At 43.3% G+C, this 15,484-nt stretch overlaps 1 protein-coding gene across 1 annotated transcript in view; it reads right to left on the bottom strand.

Annotated features, from left to right (window-relative positions):
• si:dkey-110c1.10 (unconventional myosin-Vb) overlaps positions 1–15,484 on the bottom strand; it is a 44,214-nt gene that overhangs the window by 9,543 nt on the left and 19,187 nt on the right. The window contains exons 31-33 of the mRNA XM_034179191.1: positions 14,179–14,400; positions 13,415–13,677; positions 1,854–1,978 (exon numbers count right to left, since the gene is read on the bottom strand). Coding sequence (XP_034035082.1) covers positions 1,854–1,978; positions 13,415–13,677; positions 14,179–14,400 — 610 coding nt within the window. The remainder of the gene's footprint in view (positions 1–1,853; positions 1,979–13,414; positions 13,678–14,178; positions 14,401–15,484) is intronic.

Raw genomic sequence — 15,484 nt, 5'->3', positions numbered from 1 at the left:
TTGTATTTCTAGTATTTAAAATGGCATAAACAAGTTAAAATGTGTGAAATTCCAAGTGTTCCAATAATTTTGAAGGGCACAGTATCCTAACCTTATGAGTACAAAATGAGTGTGGTATTATTACTGTTTTCTTTAAGGATGTTTAATTTTCACTGTTGCTGCACTTTGTGTCAAATCACAGTCATATCATACTGATATGAAAATTCAGTAAGGTATATCTTCTATTATACATTCCAACTCTAAAGTGGAACTCTACTAGTGTTTACTCAGGTACACATAAATATCTTCTTTTTTTTTAAGAGAGTTGAGCCACTTAGGTGCCTGGTCTTGAGAACTAGGGATGGTCGGTTGAAAAGCTTTTTTATCCCATGGGAACTCTCCTTACCCACCTAAACGGCTCAAGAATATGGACAGCATGTATATAAGTGACATTTACATGACATGACAATTTATATGACAATATTGAGATACGATAATTTGGCCTTATTGTACAGCCCTACTGTCAACTAGCTGAAAACTATGAATATTAATTTACATCTACAATAAAAAAAAAATGCTTAAAGTGGCAGGGGGTTAAGAGGGCTGCAATTGTGGGGTCAGCTGAAAAGCAAAAAAGAAAAATGCTTACAAAGGTGGGGAGTGTAGGAGGCAGAGCCCCTCCAGAAGCTGAAAGGTTTTAGTCATGCTCATGCTCCCAAGAACAATTTTACTGAAAAAGTCTGAAGGACCTAAAGGACATGGTTAGGTGGCGAGGAGCTTTTCCAGGCATGTGACAGGCAAATAAAGAAAAATGTTTAAAAAGGCAGGGGGTCTGGGGGTGCACAGCCCCCCAGCAGCTGAACGGTTTTTGCCATGCTAATGCTCCCTTGAAGCATTTACTCAAAATAAAGTCTGAAAGGCCTAAATGACATGTGAGATGCTGATGAGCTTCGGTCATTCCTGTCCGCAACATGTGCATAATAATAATAATATAATAATAATAATAACAATAATAAAAACTAAGAAATCACATGTAGATAAGTATTTACAGGATCTGAACTCCAAATCCTCAAAATGTTCCACTTTGGTCTGAAGGCTTACGTTGTCATCCGTACAGGTAGACAGGGACTGCTCCATGTTAGCCACAGTTCCTTTTAGCCCATCGAAAGCTAAGCTGCATAGAGAAGTTGGAGGATAATTTATTTTTGAAAGCAAGCAATTCAAACTTTGTGGATGAAAAGCTGTTACTGAAGCTGAAGTTTTAAATATAGTGGCGGCATCTTTGCAAAGAGTTGAGAGGAGTTCAGTTTTAAGCGTGGCGACATCGATAGTGGCAGTGAGCTGAGGTTCAATAGTCAGATTAGCCTCCAGTGGCAGCAAAGAGGATCCATAACAGGACGGTGAGCCGCCACCAGTGAATCTGAATGGTGTTGCCTGCTTTATTGGGCTTAGCCGGCATCGTAATGATCAGAACAGAAACTGTGGCTAACGAAAAACTTCAAAACCCACTACAATCAGCAAGAGTGTCAAGAAACAAGACAAAATAAATAAATACACAACTCTGCAAGATCTCACTGCAAAGCTAACTACTCTATACTGCCTATACTGCTTTCTGTACTGCGAATAAAGTGCATGTTGAATGGAACCTACTGTTTAATTTCATTTGCTCATTGAATTATTTATGTACATATTGATCATCATCTGATGTCAGCATAACAACAATAAAAATAACAATTATTATTATTATGCTGAACCTTGTTTACGAGACAAGATATTAAAACTTCAGCTCTACAGGTCTGTTTTTCAGGCTTTTGGAGGCTACGGGTCAGATGAGAACATGTGTAGCAGTGGTGCTAATAGCAGCCGTGCTGTACCTATCATGTTCTGTAAACGTGTCTCCATGATGAAGATGAGCTGCTGATAGGCCTGGATGCAAAGGTCACTCAGAGGACGACACAAGTCACTCAGGTCAGTGTTCAGCAGAAACACACCCTTTGAATCGTGTGCAGAAAATAATCAGAGCAGAGGCATGTTGAAAAAAAACACACACACAGTATTGACAACTTCTTTATATTCAACGACAGTGATCCAGTGATTATTTGCATTAATCAGACAGCAGGTGCTTCAGAGCTTCCCCGGTAGGACTTTGTTCACTTCCCTTATAAAACATCTATACTGGCCATTTTTATGTTTTAACCCAATATTTGATGTTAGAAGTATGTATTCCCAAACCCATTATTTGACTCTTCAAATCTGGAACGGTATGAAAATCCAATCCAATCCACTTTATTTGTATAGCACATTTAAACAACAGAACAGTTTCCAAAGTGCTGCACATAAAAATGATTATACAAACTATACAAGACAATAAACCAACTCAGATACTAATAAATGAACATAAAAACAATAAAACAATAAATAAATAAAACACTGGGCCAAAAGACAACAGAGGACCATACAACTCACGCAGAGCTAAAAGCCAGAGAATAAAAGTGGGTCTTTTAAAGTGGGAAAATCAACTTGCTGATACCAGTGCAGCAGATAACTGAAACAACCTTTAGAATGGTGATACAAGCACCAAAGTAAGAAAAAAAATACTGCTCAGACATCATTCTTTTGATAAAGCAGACTAGTCATTTGAATTTCCAATAGGCGGCCAAGAAGGGATCAATGAAGAATTACACAGGGGTCAAAATTTAAAAATCATATTGAAACATATACCACATAATGTGTCTGATCATAATGATTTGAAAACGGTATAGTTCGGACTATCTATGACTGAATGTTCTGGAGTTATGGGGTAAAAACAGGAAAAATTGTGACAAAGGCCAGGTACAGGTTTCAAAAGTTAAAGTTTATCTAATTTCAGTAAAAAGTGATGCAAATTATTGATTGAGCAAATAGGATTAGCAAATGGAATACTTCTAACTGTGTTGAATGTTTACTGTCCAAAGTAAAGGACAAACAATGTCGACGTCCATTGTGACATGTTACCCTGTAATGTGATAACTAAGCATGATACATGGTGCAAACTATTCCCTTTTGAACTGAGGTCTACGGACAATTCATTTGACTTCATGCTTGGTTTGTGCAACTGTGGGACCTTATATGTAGACAGGTATGTGTCTTTCCAAATCATGTCCAATCAACTGAATTTACCCCAGGTGGACTCCCAATTAAGCTGTAGAAACATCTCAAGCATGATCAGTACAAACAGGACTCATCTGAGCTTAATTTTGAGCTTCATGGCAAAGACTGTGAATATTGATGTACATGATTTCTTAGATTTTTTTATTATTATTTTAATAAATTTGCAAAAAACCCATCAGGGCCTGGGCATTTTCCTCCCTGAAGAGACCGCACAGCCGCATGAAGTTCTAACAAAGTAATAGGTCCACCCAGGTTAACAGCCGTTTCCTGATCAACGATAGGCACATCCAATTTGGCAAAAAAGTTATCCAGGTCGGCATCCGTGGGTGTAGATTCAGACGAGTACAATAACCTATAGAATTTCTCAAACCAATCAATCAATCAATTTTTTTATATAGCGCCAAATCACAACAAACAGTTGCCCCAAGGCGCTTTATATTGTAAGGCAAGGCCATACAATAATTATGTAAAACCCCAACGGTCAAAACGACCCCCTGTGAGCAAGCACTTGGCTACAGTGGGAAGGAAAAACTCCCTTTTAACAGGAAGAAACCTCCAGCAGAACCAGGCTCAGGGAGGGGCAGTCTTCTGCTGGGACTGGTTGGGGCTGAGGGAGAGAACCAAGAAAAAGACATGCTGTGGAGGGGAGCAGAGATCGATCACTAATGATTAAATGCAGAGTGGTGCATACAGAGCAAAAAGAGAAAGAAACAGTGCATCATGGGAACCCCCCAGCAGTCTACGTCTATAGCAGCATAACTAAGGGATGGTTCAGGGTCACCTGATCCAGCCCTAACTATAAGCTTTAGCAAAAAGGAAAGTTTTAAGCCTAATCTTAAAAGTAGAGAGGGTGTCTGTCTCCCTGATCTGAATTGGGAGCTGGTTCCACAGGAGAGGAGCCTGAAAGCTGAAGGCTCTGCCTCCCATTCTACTCTTACAAACCCTAGGAACTACAAGTAAGCCTGCAGTCTGAGAGCGAAGCGCTCTATTGGGGTGATATGGTACTACGAGGTCCCTAAGATAAGATGGGACCTGATTATTCAAAACCTTATAAGTAAGAAGAAGAATTTTAAATTCTATTCTAGAATTAACAGGAAGCCAATGAAGAGAGGCCAATATGGGTGAGATATGCTCTCTCCTTCTAGTCCCCGTCAGTACTCTAGCTGCAGCATTTTGAATTAACTGAAGGCTTTTTAGGGAACTTTTAGGACAACCTGATAATAATGAATTACAATAGTCCAGCCTAGAGGAAATAAATGCATGAATTAGTTTTTCAGCATCACTCTGAGACAAGACCTTTCTGATTTTAGAGATATTGCGTAAATGCAAAAAAGCAGTCCTACATATTTGTTTAATATGCGCTTTGAATGACATATCCTGATCAAAAATGACTCCAAGATTTCTCACAGTATTACTAGAGGTCAGGGTAATGCCATCCAGAGTAAGGATCTGGTTAGACACCATGTTTCTAAGATTTGTGGGGCCAAGTACAATAACTTCAGTTTTATCTGAGTTTAAAAGCAGGAAATTAGAGGTCATCCATGTCTTTATGTCTGTAAGACAATCCTGCAGTTTAACTAATTGGTGTGTGTCCTCTGGCTTCATGGATAGATAAAGCTGGGTATCATCTGCGTAACAATGAAAATTTAAGCAATACCGTCTAATAATACTGCCTAAGGGAAGCATGTATAAAGTAAATAAAATTGGTCCTAGCACAGAACCTTGTGGAACTCCATAATTAACTTTAGTCTGTGAAGAAGATTCCCCATTTACATGAACAAATTGTAATCTATTAGACAAATACGATTCAAACCACCGCAGCGCAGTGCCTTTAATACCTATGGCATGCTCTAATCTCTGTAATAAAATTTTATGGTCAACAGTATCAAAAGCAGCACTGAGGTCTAACAGAACAAGCACAGAGATGAGTCCACTGTCCGAGGCCATAAGAAGATCATTTGTAACCTTCACTAATGCTGTTTCTGTACTATGATGAATTCTAAAACCTGACTGAAACTCTTCAAATAGACCATTCCTCTGCAGATGATCAGTTAGCTGTTTTACAACTACCCTTTCAAGAATTTTTGAGAGAAAAGGAAGGTTGGAGATTGGCCTATAATTAGCTAAGATAGCTGGGTCAAGTGATGGCTTTTTAAGTAATGGTTTAATTACTGCCACCTTAAAAGCCTGTGGTACATAGCCAACTAACAAAGATAGATTGATCATATTTAAGATCGAAGCATTAAATAATGGTAGGGCTTCCTTGAGCAGCCTGGTAGGAATGGGGTCTAATAAACATGTTGATGGTTTGGATGAAGTAACTAATGAGAATAACTCAGACAGAACAATCGGAGAGAAAGAGTCTAACCAAATACCGGCATCACTGAAAGCAGCCAAAGATAACGATACGTCTTTGGGATGGTTATGAGTAATTTTTTCTCTAATAGTTAAAATTTTGTTAGCAAAGAAAGTCATGAAGTCATTACTAGTTAAAGTTAATGGAATACTCAGCTCAATAGAGCTCTGACTCTTTGTCAGCCTGGCTACAGTGCTGAAAAGAAACCTGGGGTTGTTCTTATTTTCTTCAATTAGTGATGAGTAGAAAGATGTCCTAGCTTTACGGAGGGCTTTTTTATAGAGCAACAGACTCTTTTTCCAGGCTAAGTGAAGATCTTCTAAATTAGTGAGACGCCATTTCCTCTCCAACTTACGGGTTATCTGCTTTAAGCTACGAGTTTGTGAGTTATACCACGGAGTCAGACACTTCTGATTTAAAGCTCTCTTTTTCAGAGGAGCTACAGCATCCAAAGTTGTCTTCAATGAGGATGTAAAACTATTGACGAGATACTCTATCTCCCTTACAGAGTTTAGGTAGCTACTCTGCACTGTGTTGGTATATGGCATTAGAGAACATAAAGAAGGAATCATATCCTTAAACCTAGTTACAGCGCTTTCTGAAAGACTTCTGGTGTAATGAAACTTATTCCCCACTGCTGGGTAGTCCATCAGAGTAAATGTAAATGTTATTAAGAAATGATCAGACAGAAGGGAGTTTTCAGGGAATACTGTTAAGTCTTCTATTTCCATACCATAAGTCAGAACAAGATCTAAGATATGATTAAAGTGGTGGGTGGACTCATTTACTTTTTGAGCAAAGCCAATAGAGTCTAATAATAGATTAAATGCAGTGTTGAGGCTGTCATTCTCAGCATCTGTGTGGATGTTAAAATCGCCCACTATAATTATCTTATCTGAGCTAAGCACTAAGTCAGACAAAAGGTCTGAAAATTCACAGAGAAACTCACAGTAACGACCAGGTGGACGATAGATAATAACAAATAAAACTGTTTTTTGGGACTTCCAATTTGGATGGACAAGACTAAGAGACAAGCTTTCAAATGAATTAAAGCTCTGTCTGGGTTTTGGATTAATTAATAAACTGGAATGGAAGATTGCTGCTAATCCTCCACCCCGGCCCGTGCTACGAGCATTCTGACAGTTAGTGTGACTCGGGGGTGTTGACTCATTTAAACTAACATATTCATCCTGCTGTAACCAGGTTTCTGTTAGGCAGAATAAATCAATATGTTGATCAATTATTATATCATTTACCAACAGGGACTTAGAAGAGAGAGACCTAATGTTTAATAGACCACATTTAACTGTTTTAGTCTGTGGTGCAGTTGAAGGTGCTATATTATTTTTTCTTTTTGAATTTTTATGCTTAAATAGATTTTTGCTGGTTATTGGTAGTCTGGGAGCAGGCACCGTCTCTACGGGGATGGGGTAATGAGGGGATGGCAGGGGGAGAGAAGCTGCAGAGAGGTGTGTAAGACTACAACTGTGCTTCCTGGTCCCAACCCTGGATAGTCACGGTTTGGAGGATTTAAGAAAATTGGCCAGATTTCTAGAAATGAGAGCTGCTCCATCCAAAGTGGGATGGATGCCGTCTCTCCTAACAAGACCAGGTTTTCCCCAGAAGCTTTGCCAATTATCTATGAAGCCCACCTCATTTTTTGGACACCACTCAGACAGCCAGCAATTCAAGGAGAACATGCGGCTAAACATGTCACTCCCGGTCCGATTGGGGAGGGGCCCAGAGAAAACTACAGAGTCCGACATTGTTTTTGCAAAGTTACACACCGATTTAATGTTAATTTTAGTGACCTCCGATTGGCGTAACCGGGTGTCATTACTGCCGACGTGAATTACAATCTTACCAAATTTACGCTTAGCCTTAGCCAGCAGTTTCAAATTTCCTTCAATGTCGCCTGCTCTGGCCCCCGGAAGACAATTGACTATGGTTGCTGGTGTCGCTAACTTCACATTTCTCAAAACAGAGTCGCCAATAACCAGAGTTTGATCCTCGGCGGGTGTGTCGTCGAGTGGGGAAAAAACGGTTAGAGATGTGAACGGGTTGGCGGTGTACACGGGGCTTCTGTTTAGGGCTACGCTTCCTCCTCACAGTCACCCAGTCGGCCTGCTTTCCCGGCTGCTCGGGATCTGCCAGGGGGTAACTAACGGCGGCTAAGCTACCTTGGTCCGCACCGACTACAGGGGCCTTGCTAGCTGTAGAATTTTCCACGGTGCGGAGCCGAGTCTCCAATTCGCCCAGCCTGGCCTCCAAAGCTACGAATAAGCTACACTTATTACAAGTACCATTACTGCTAAAGGAGGCCGAGGAATAACTAAACATTTCACACCCAGAGCAGAAAAGTGCGGGAGAGACAGGAGAAGCCGCCATGCTAAATCGGCTAAGAGCTAGTAGCTACGCTAAGCTAGCGGATTCCTAAAAACACGCAAAGTGAATAATGTGTAAATAATTTAGAGGTGATTCAGCAGAAGGAGTGCTTTAGTTAAGGCACGTAAAGATTACACTGGGAAACAAATCGTAATCTAGATAACTAGATCAATCTAACTGCGCAGATTAAACAGCTAACAGATACAGAAAAACACCGCTGTGCTCCGGAACAGGAAGTGATACAATACCGCAGTGAGAGCCAACCACCAGTAGAGGCAAGCAAGAGGGTAGGTAAGGTTAATCTGACAGGGATCTGTGGTCACACCTGTGTCTGTTTGAATCTGGGTAATCTGATGTGAAGCAGACACCTGACGGATTTGGTGTGCCAACAATTTGCTAGCCTTATCACTGTGTTCAAAAAACTGTGCCCCGGACTGCAACATAAGTTCTGTAGTGCGGTGGGTCATAAGTATATCAAATTCAGATTGTAGTGAAAGACGCTCTTTATACACATTTGGGGCAGCACAGGCTGCATACATATTATCAAGCTGCGCAATTTGTCATCTTAGGTTAAACAACTTCTCATTCCTTAATTTATTCTCGAAATGAATATAAGAAATTATCTCTCCCCTGATAAAAGCCTTCAATGATTCCCAAAGAAGGGAAGCAGAGATCCCTGGTGCTCTATTTGTAGTCAGGAAAAAAATCTATCTGTTTTGAAATATAGTCAATAAAGCTAGTGTTTGAGAGAAGACGTGTGTTCAGTCACCATAATGGATGTTCGGATGATAATGAGGAGTATTTATAATGAATTTGGTGCTTGTATCACCATTTGAAAGATTCCTCTGTAAATATGTTGTTATCTGCTGCACTGTATACTTAAAACCTTCGTTGGATGGTCACAGTCACTGTTTTGTTGTTTTGTACTGAAGCATTAATGATTTTAAAAGTGTGACTTGTGAGGACCGGTATGAGGCTGAATATGAATATTTTGTCAGTTCTTTCTGGCAGCATATGAACACGTCATGTGCAAACATCCTCACAGGCTTGGAATGTTGTTCTGGGTAACAATTCAACGCTGCAGACTTGAACAGGTTGACATGTTTGTTTGAGTTGCTTTTGAAGATTAAAATGTAAAACAAAAATAAATAAATAAGCCTGTCTCCCATTCAACAATCCATCCTACCTGTTTTGAAGAGTGCTGGGTCAACAGGTCATTGAGCAGGCATGCATTTTTCAGCCACATAGCAGTCATATCAATGTCATTACTATGTTTCTGCACAAATAATAACAATGATAATGGGAGGGGTGGGGAGAAAGGGTGATTTCACCACAGGAAATTTAACAGAAGAAGAAGAAATATTAAAATCCTTTGCAAAATCACAATAAAAAACATTTAATATCCTACATTTAAATTTACAACACAGAATAATGCAGAAATACTATGAGCAAAAAATATCTGTAAAAGTCAAAAGTATCATGATATATGCTCCTTTTAGAGTGCTATATTATTCTAGCCAACATACAATGGGTCCTTTCAGGTTTTTTTTAACCTGTTACCACTTGTTTGATATATGATCACTATGACCACTTTGACTTGATAATTACTTTAATGCCTAATTCTATCATATCTGCCTTAGCACGTTTAACAACTCATTGTACTTTGTTGATTTAGTTGTTATTGGCAGTATGGTCAAGGCAAATGGTCACCCCCGTGAGTCTGGTCTGCTTGAGGTTTCTTTCTATAATCAAAAAATACCTCGGAGTTTATCCTGACCGCTGTTGCCATGCTCTGGGGGTGAGTGAGGTTAGACCTTACCTTTGTGAAGTGCCTGGGGCAACTTGTGTTGTGATTTGGCACAATATGCATAAATTTAACTTAAGACTACATTAATATGAATTAAATGCTAGCATATCAACAAAGTACACGTCATTTAAAATACCAGAATACACTTTATACCATGAACCCTTGGGCTTAAATATACAACCCCAATTCCAATGAAGTTGGGATGTTGTGTAAAATGTAAATAAAAACAGAACACAATGATTTGCAAATCCTCTTCTACCTATATTCAGTTGAATACACCACAAAGACAAGATATTTAATGTTCAAACTGATAAACTTTATTGTTTTTGTGCAAAAATTTACAATGTATGCCTGCAACACATTTCAAAAAAGTTGGGACGGGACAACAAAAGACTGGAAAAGGTGATGAATGCTCAAAGAACACCTGTTTGGAAAAAGGTGAGTGTCATGATTGGGTATAAAAGGAGCATCCCCAAAAGTCTCAGCTGTTCACAAGCAAAGATGGGGCGAGGATCACCACTTTGTGAACAATTGCATGTAAAAAATAGTGTAACAGTTTAAGAACAATGTTGAACAACATTCAATTGCAAGGAATTTAGGGATTCCATCATCAACAGTCCAAAATATAATCAGAAGATTCAGAGAATCTGGAGAACTTTCTACACGTAAGCGGCAAGGCCGAAAACCAACACTGGATGCCCGTGACCTTTGATCCCTCAGATGGCACTGCATTAAAAACCAACATCATTATGTAAAGGATCTTACTGCATGGGCTCAGGAACACTACAGAAAACCATTGTTAGTTAACATAGTTTGTCGCTATATCTACAAGTGCAAGTTAAAACTCTGCCAACTCTGGATATCAGCTTGGGACTCCGGCAAGGACGGTCGCATTCCTCCCCTCTCTTCTCCTCCTTTCTGCTCTCTATCTCTGCTCTGACCTTCAAAGTCCCAGCTTCACCAGACTGTGAATTCTTCAAATTATGATTTGGATTAACTATGGAATTGATCAGCTGGTCTCTCAACACCATTGACACCACTTTGTTTTCAACAAGGAGATCAGGGTTGGGGGACCCCGTGTGCCCTTATGGAACCTACCCAGCGGGCTATGCTCTCGACGCCTGAGAGAATGGAGTGTGACAATCTCTGTGGAAGACGTTGAGGATTCATTCGTATTCGCTTTTATGGTGGGAGGTTTGGTGCTGATTGGTTTGTGTGCTGCCCTCACCTACTGGAATATTCTCAAGACAGCTACTTCCAGAATTTTGTCCCCTCATCAGTCCGTCATAATTAATGAGTTGGGCAATGCTGTGTAATCTCAGACTGCGTGAACTCTTGAACTCAAATGCAAAATGGATTCAATCTCGGAGCAAATCACTGCATTGCAAAGGATTGTACTGCTGAGGATCAGAGAATATTCTTCATAAATTTGGACTCTTGAGAATTCTGTATCTCTCCGCCAAACATCAACATGGCAGCCTTATCGGCTCCTGAAGGCCAAATTTCCTGCTCTTTCCCCAGAAGGATCTATGGCCTTGGTGAAGGAATTCGGCTCCCCCTTCTCATCTATTCCTCCCCCCAGCCTGCTGTTGCCTAGCAACATCAGACTTTACACACACACACGGACGGAAACTGTCAGACTTTATATACACACACACACACACACACACACACACACACACACACACACACACACACACACACACACACACAGACAGAAATTGACAGAAATTTAACTCATCTGGACATAACGCATGTCTCCCTCCCTCCATCCCTATTACCCTCCCCCCCCCGTGTCTCTCCACTCCCCTCACCCTGGCTTCCTCCTTGCCGCCTTGAAGGCAGCGGGGTTTTTACTGCTGCAGCCTTCAACCCCCAGGCTGGGCGACGCGGGCCCCTCCTGCTGCGGCCTTCACCCACTTTGCCTCAATTCGGAAGACAGACTACTTCAAGTTCAGTGCACATAAACAATGTCAAATGTATATGTGTTGTCTTTAATTTTGATGTGTACTATTATTGTGGTAAACAAGTAATAATTGTGGATTAATTGCTGTATCTTGTCTGAGGTTGTCTGAAGTCTGAAGCCATGCAAAGCAAAAGCCATACATCAACAACATCCAGAAACACCGCCACCTTCTCTGGGCCCGAGCTCATTTGAAATGGACAGACGCAATGTGGAAAAGTGTGCTGTGGTCTGATGAGTCCACATTTCAAATTGCTTTTGGAAATCATGGACATCGTGTCCTCCAGACAAAAGAGGAAAAAGACCATCCAGATTGTTACCAGCACAAAGTTCAAAAGCCAGCATCTGTGATGCTGGCTTTTGAACCCAAGCAACGCCTTTTTCAGGGATGTCCCTGCTTAATTCAGCAAGACAATGACAAGCCACATTTTGCACGTGTTACAACAGCGTGGCTTCATAGTAAAAGAGTGCGGGTACTAGACTGGCCTGCCTGCAGTCCAGACCTGTCGCCCATTGAAAATGTGTGGTGCATTATGAAGCGCAAAATACAACAATGGATACCCTGGACTGTTGAACAACTGAAGTCACACATCAAGCAAGAATGGGAAAGAATACAACCTACAAACCTTCAACAATTAGTGTCCTTATTGAGTGTTGTTAGAAGGAAAGGTAATGTAACACAGTGGTAAACATACCACTGTCCCAGCTTTTTTGAAACGTGTTGCAGGCGTCCATTTCAAAATGAGCAAATATTTGCAAAAAAACAATCATGTTTATCAGTTTGAACATTAAATAACTTGTCTTTGTGGTGTATTCAATTGAATATAGGTTGAAGAGGATTTGCAAATCATTGTGTTATGTTTTTATTTACATTTTACACAACGTCCCAACTTCACTGGAATTGGGGTTGTATTTTTAAAAAAATTCCTGGTCCCCCCCCCCCCCCCAAAATAAACAAACACATTAAAAAAAAAAAAAAAAAGGTTAACAGATATAAAAAAAAATTCTACAATTATGTTCTATAATGTTTCAATGAAAAAAAAAATCTGTACAACATGATCTAAATTTTATATACAGTGGGTAAAATAAAGTATTGAACACATCAGCATTTTTCTCAGTAAATATGTTTCTAAAGGTGCTATTGACATGAAATGTTCACCAGATGTCAGTAACAACCCAAATAATCCACAAATACAAATAAACCAAAACAAATCAATTCAGAAATTAAGTTACGTGTCATAATGTGAAATGACACAGGGAAAAAATATTGAACACGCTTACCGTCTTACTGAAATGTCCACCCTCATATCATCTTCATCATCCTGGTATCAAGAATGTCTCTATGTCTTGCTTCCCGGTGCTGCCGGTTGGCACCGCGGGCTTCTGGGGGGGTTGGTCGGGTGCTGGCCCGCGCTCCCTTCGGCTCTTCCCTTGCGGGACGTGGCTGCGCCTCTGTGCCTGGGGGGGGGGGGGGGCTGGCCGGATGGCCAGCCCACCGGTGGGGGCCTGGGTGCCGCGCCGTGGGGCTTCTGGTGCTAATGGCGGTGGGGGGGGGGGGGGGGAGAGTTTGGCAACTATCGTTCCTTTTCAGTTGGGTCTGTCTGCTCTACAGTTGGTGGGTTGGGGTCCGGTGCCCGGACGGGGGTGATGCCTCGCCCCGGGGCTCGGGTGTGCGTGGCCCCCATGCCCTGGCCTCTCCCTCCGGGTTTGTGGGGCCCGCCTGTTTCCCCTGGCTCTTCGGCTGCCCCTGCCACTTCGGGGTCTCATCCTGCACCTTCCCTGGTTCGGGGACCTCCGGGCGTGGTGGCCCGTCCATCTGTGGCTCCCTGGCCCCTGTGCCCCATGTTGGTTTGGTCCTCCTTGGCCTCCGGTGCTCCTCCAGGAATGCCCGCCTCCCCCCGTCCTGTGGTTTCCCTGGCACCTCCGTCGGATCTGGGGTTGGGCTGGGGGCCTGGTGGGGCTGGTGTGGGTGGCCTCCTCCCCTTTCCGCTCCTCTCCTTCCGACAGCTGCTTGGGGTTGGCCTCACGTGTCACACCCTTTAAATGCACTTCACCAGGTTAGCACCTGCACGCACATCATATTGGGTTGTAACTAGCACATTGTAGGCTTCACACTATTTGTGGCAGGGTGTTGGGGATGGGTTTGCAGGGCAGTCTGTGACGCAACTGTGTGCTGCAGCCTTCTACTGTGATCTTCATCCGCCACTCCTGCCTTGCAATTTTAATGCACACACCTTACTTCTACACGGTTAGTAAACACCTTCACCAATTTAGAGTCGGGGTCACTAGGCAGTGGTGGGTTTGTAGGGCAGGCTGTGGCACAGCGGTGTGCCATGGCCACCCATGGCAGTCTGCCACCTGCCGTCTCTTGCCCTGCTTTTAATGCAACACTTTATCTTTGCACACTTAGGGGGTCGTACACAGCAAGGGAGATTAATTGTAATAACTATGGCGGGGTTGGTAGGTAGGGTGAGTGTGGCACATGGGGTTGGCCCCGGGTGGCTGTGGATGTCTGGGGCTCTGGGGTAGGGGGTCTGCCTTGCAGGTTCTGCCGTGGTCCCCTGGCCCTTCTCTGGGCCTGTGGGGCGTGGGTTCCTGCAGCCCATTGTGTGGGTGGTTGGTTGGTTGCGGTGGGGCGCGGATGTTGGCACTGGGGGGCTGGCGGCTGCTGGGGGATGGGGAGCCGTGGTCTCCTCGGGATGGACCCCGCTCTCGCTCAGGCGGTCTCCTGGTCATGGGCTTTGGTGGTTGTGGTGGGATCTGGGATGGGGGGGTTTGGAGGGGCCTGCTGGCTACGGTGGGGGGACTTGTGCTCTTCCTGGCCCCGGGGTCGGCCCTCGCCTCTTGTCAGGGGGCTTTGCCCCGCCCTTGTGTGGCTCGGGGGTTCTTACCTTGTGCTTTGGATTTGGTTGCGGTGGCTCCTTTGCTCCCCGTCCTTGCCGCCGCTCGCTCCCGCCCTCCGGGGCCGTGGCCCTGGTGGCGTGGTTCTGGGGCTCCCCCTATTGGTGGGCCTATGCCAGCGCCCTGTGTGCTTCCCTTGGGTTTGGGGCGGCTCCCTGTGCCTCCGTGGGGGGGTCGGGGGTGCATTCCGGTGCCGTTGGGCTGCTCCCCTGTTGGTTTGCTGTGCTGCCCGGTGGCTCTGGGGGCTGCCTTTCCTGGCCCCCATGCCCTTCTGCTGCCCCTTTTCTCCTGGTTCCCCCTGGCCCTGCGTCCTAGACCAACTTCCATCGGTGCTCGCGGCCGGCCACGTGGCTTCTGACGTGCCGGAGTGGTCCATGTCATATGGTAAGGTTCTGTACTCTTGTCTTGGCCCAACACACCAGCCACAGTAGTGATCGGATATTTAGCTGTGATCTGGGTCTCTGTGTGTGGATGGTCAAGTGTTTGTGGCCGTCACCACAATTCGGTTTTTGGGCGCTCTTAAGAGGATTAACACTTTGGTGTTCTAGATTAGGGTATGGATGCTCACTAATTAGACAACAGACTGTTGCTGTCACTGTTTGTTCATGTATGGTTGTTTGTCATGGTATGTTGTATGGTTGGGGCCCCGTCTCCTCGGTGTCTCACATCACAGTTTACTGTCTTCACCACTTGTCTCTTGTTCTTGTCTGTCTTTGTGTTGTTTTGGTGGTCGGCCCTTCCTGATTGAAGTTGTCGGTTGGCTTTGAGTCGGATGTTGTAGGCTGATCGGCAAGAGCGGATGGGGGTCACACACACACACACCACTTTCACTTATGCACTACATAGCTTCTGTCTTGCAAGAATAAATTGCATATATGGGTATTAATGTTCATAAATGGTTCTGCCAGTGTGGCACTTACCATTACTATATATGCAGACGGGG

The sequence above is a fragment of the Thalassophryne amazonica genome, chromosome 10, assembly GCF_902500255.1.
Source record: "Thalassophryne amazonica chromosome 10, fThaAma1.1, whole genome shotgun sequence".
NCBI classification, from domain to species: Eukaryota; Metazoa; Chordata; class Actinopteri; order Batrachoidiformes; family Batrachoididae; genus Thalassophryne; species Thalassophryne amazonica.
This window is presented reverse-complemented; position numbering and strand designations above follow the sequence as displayed.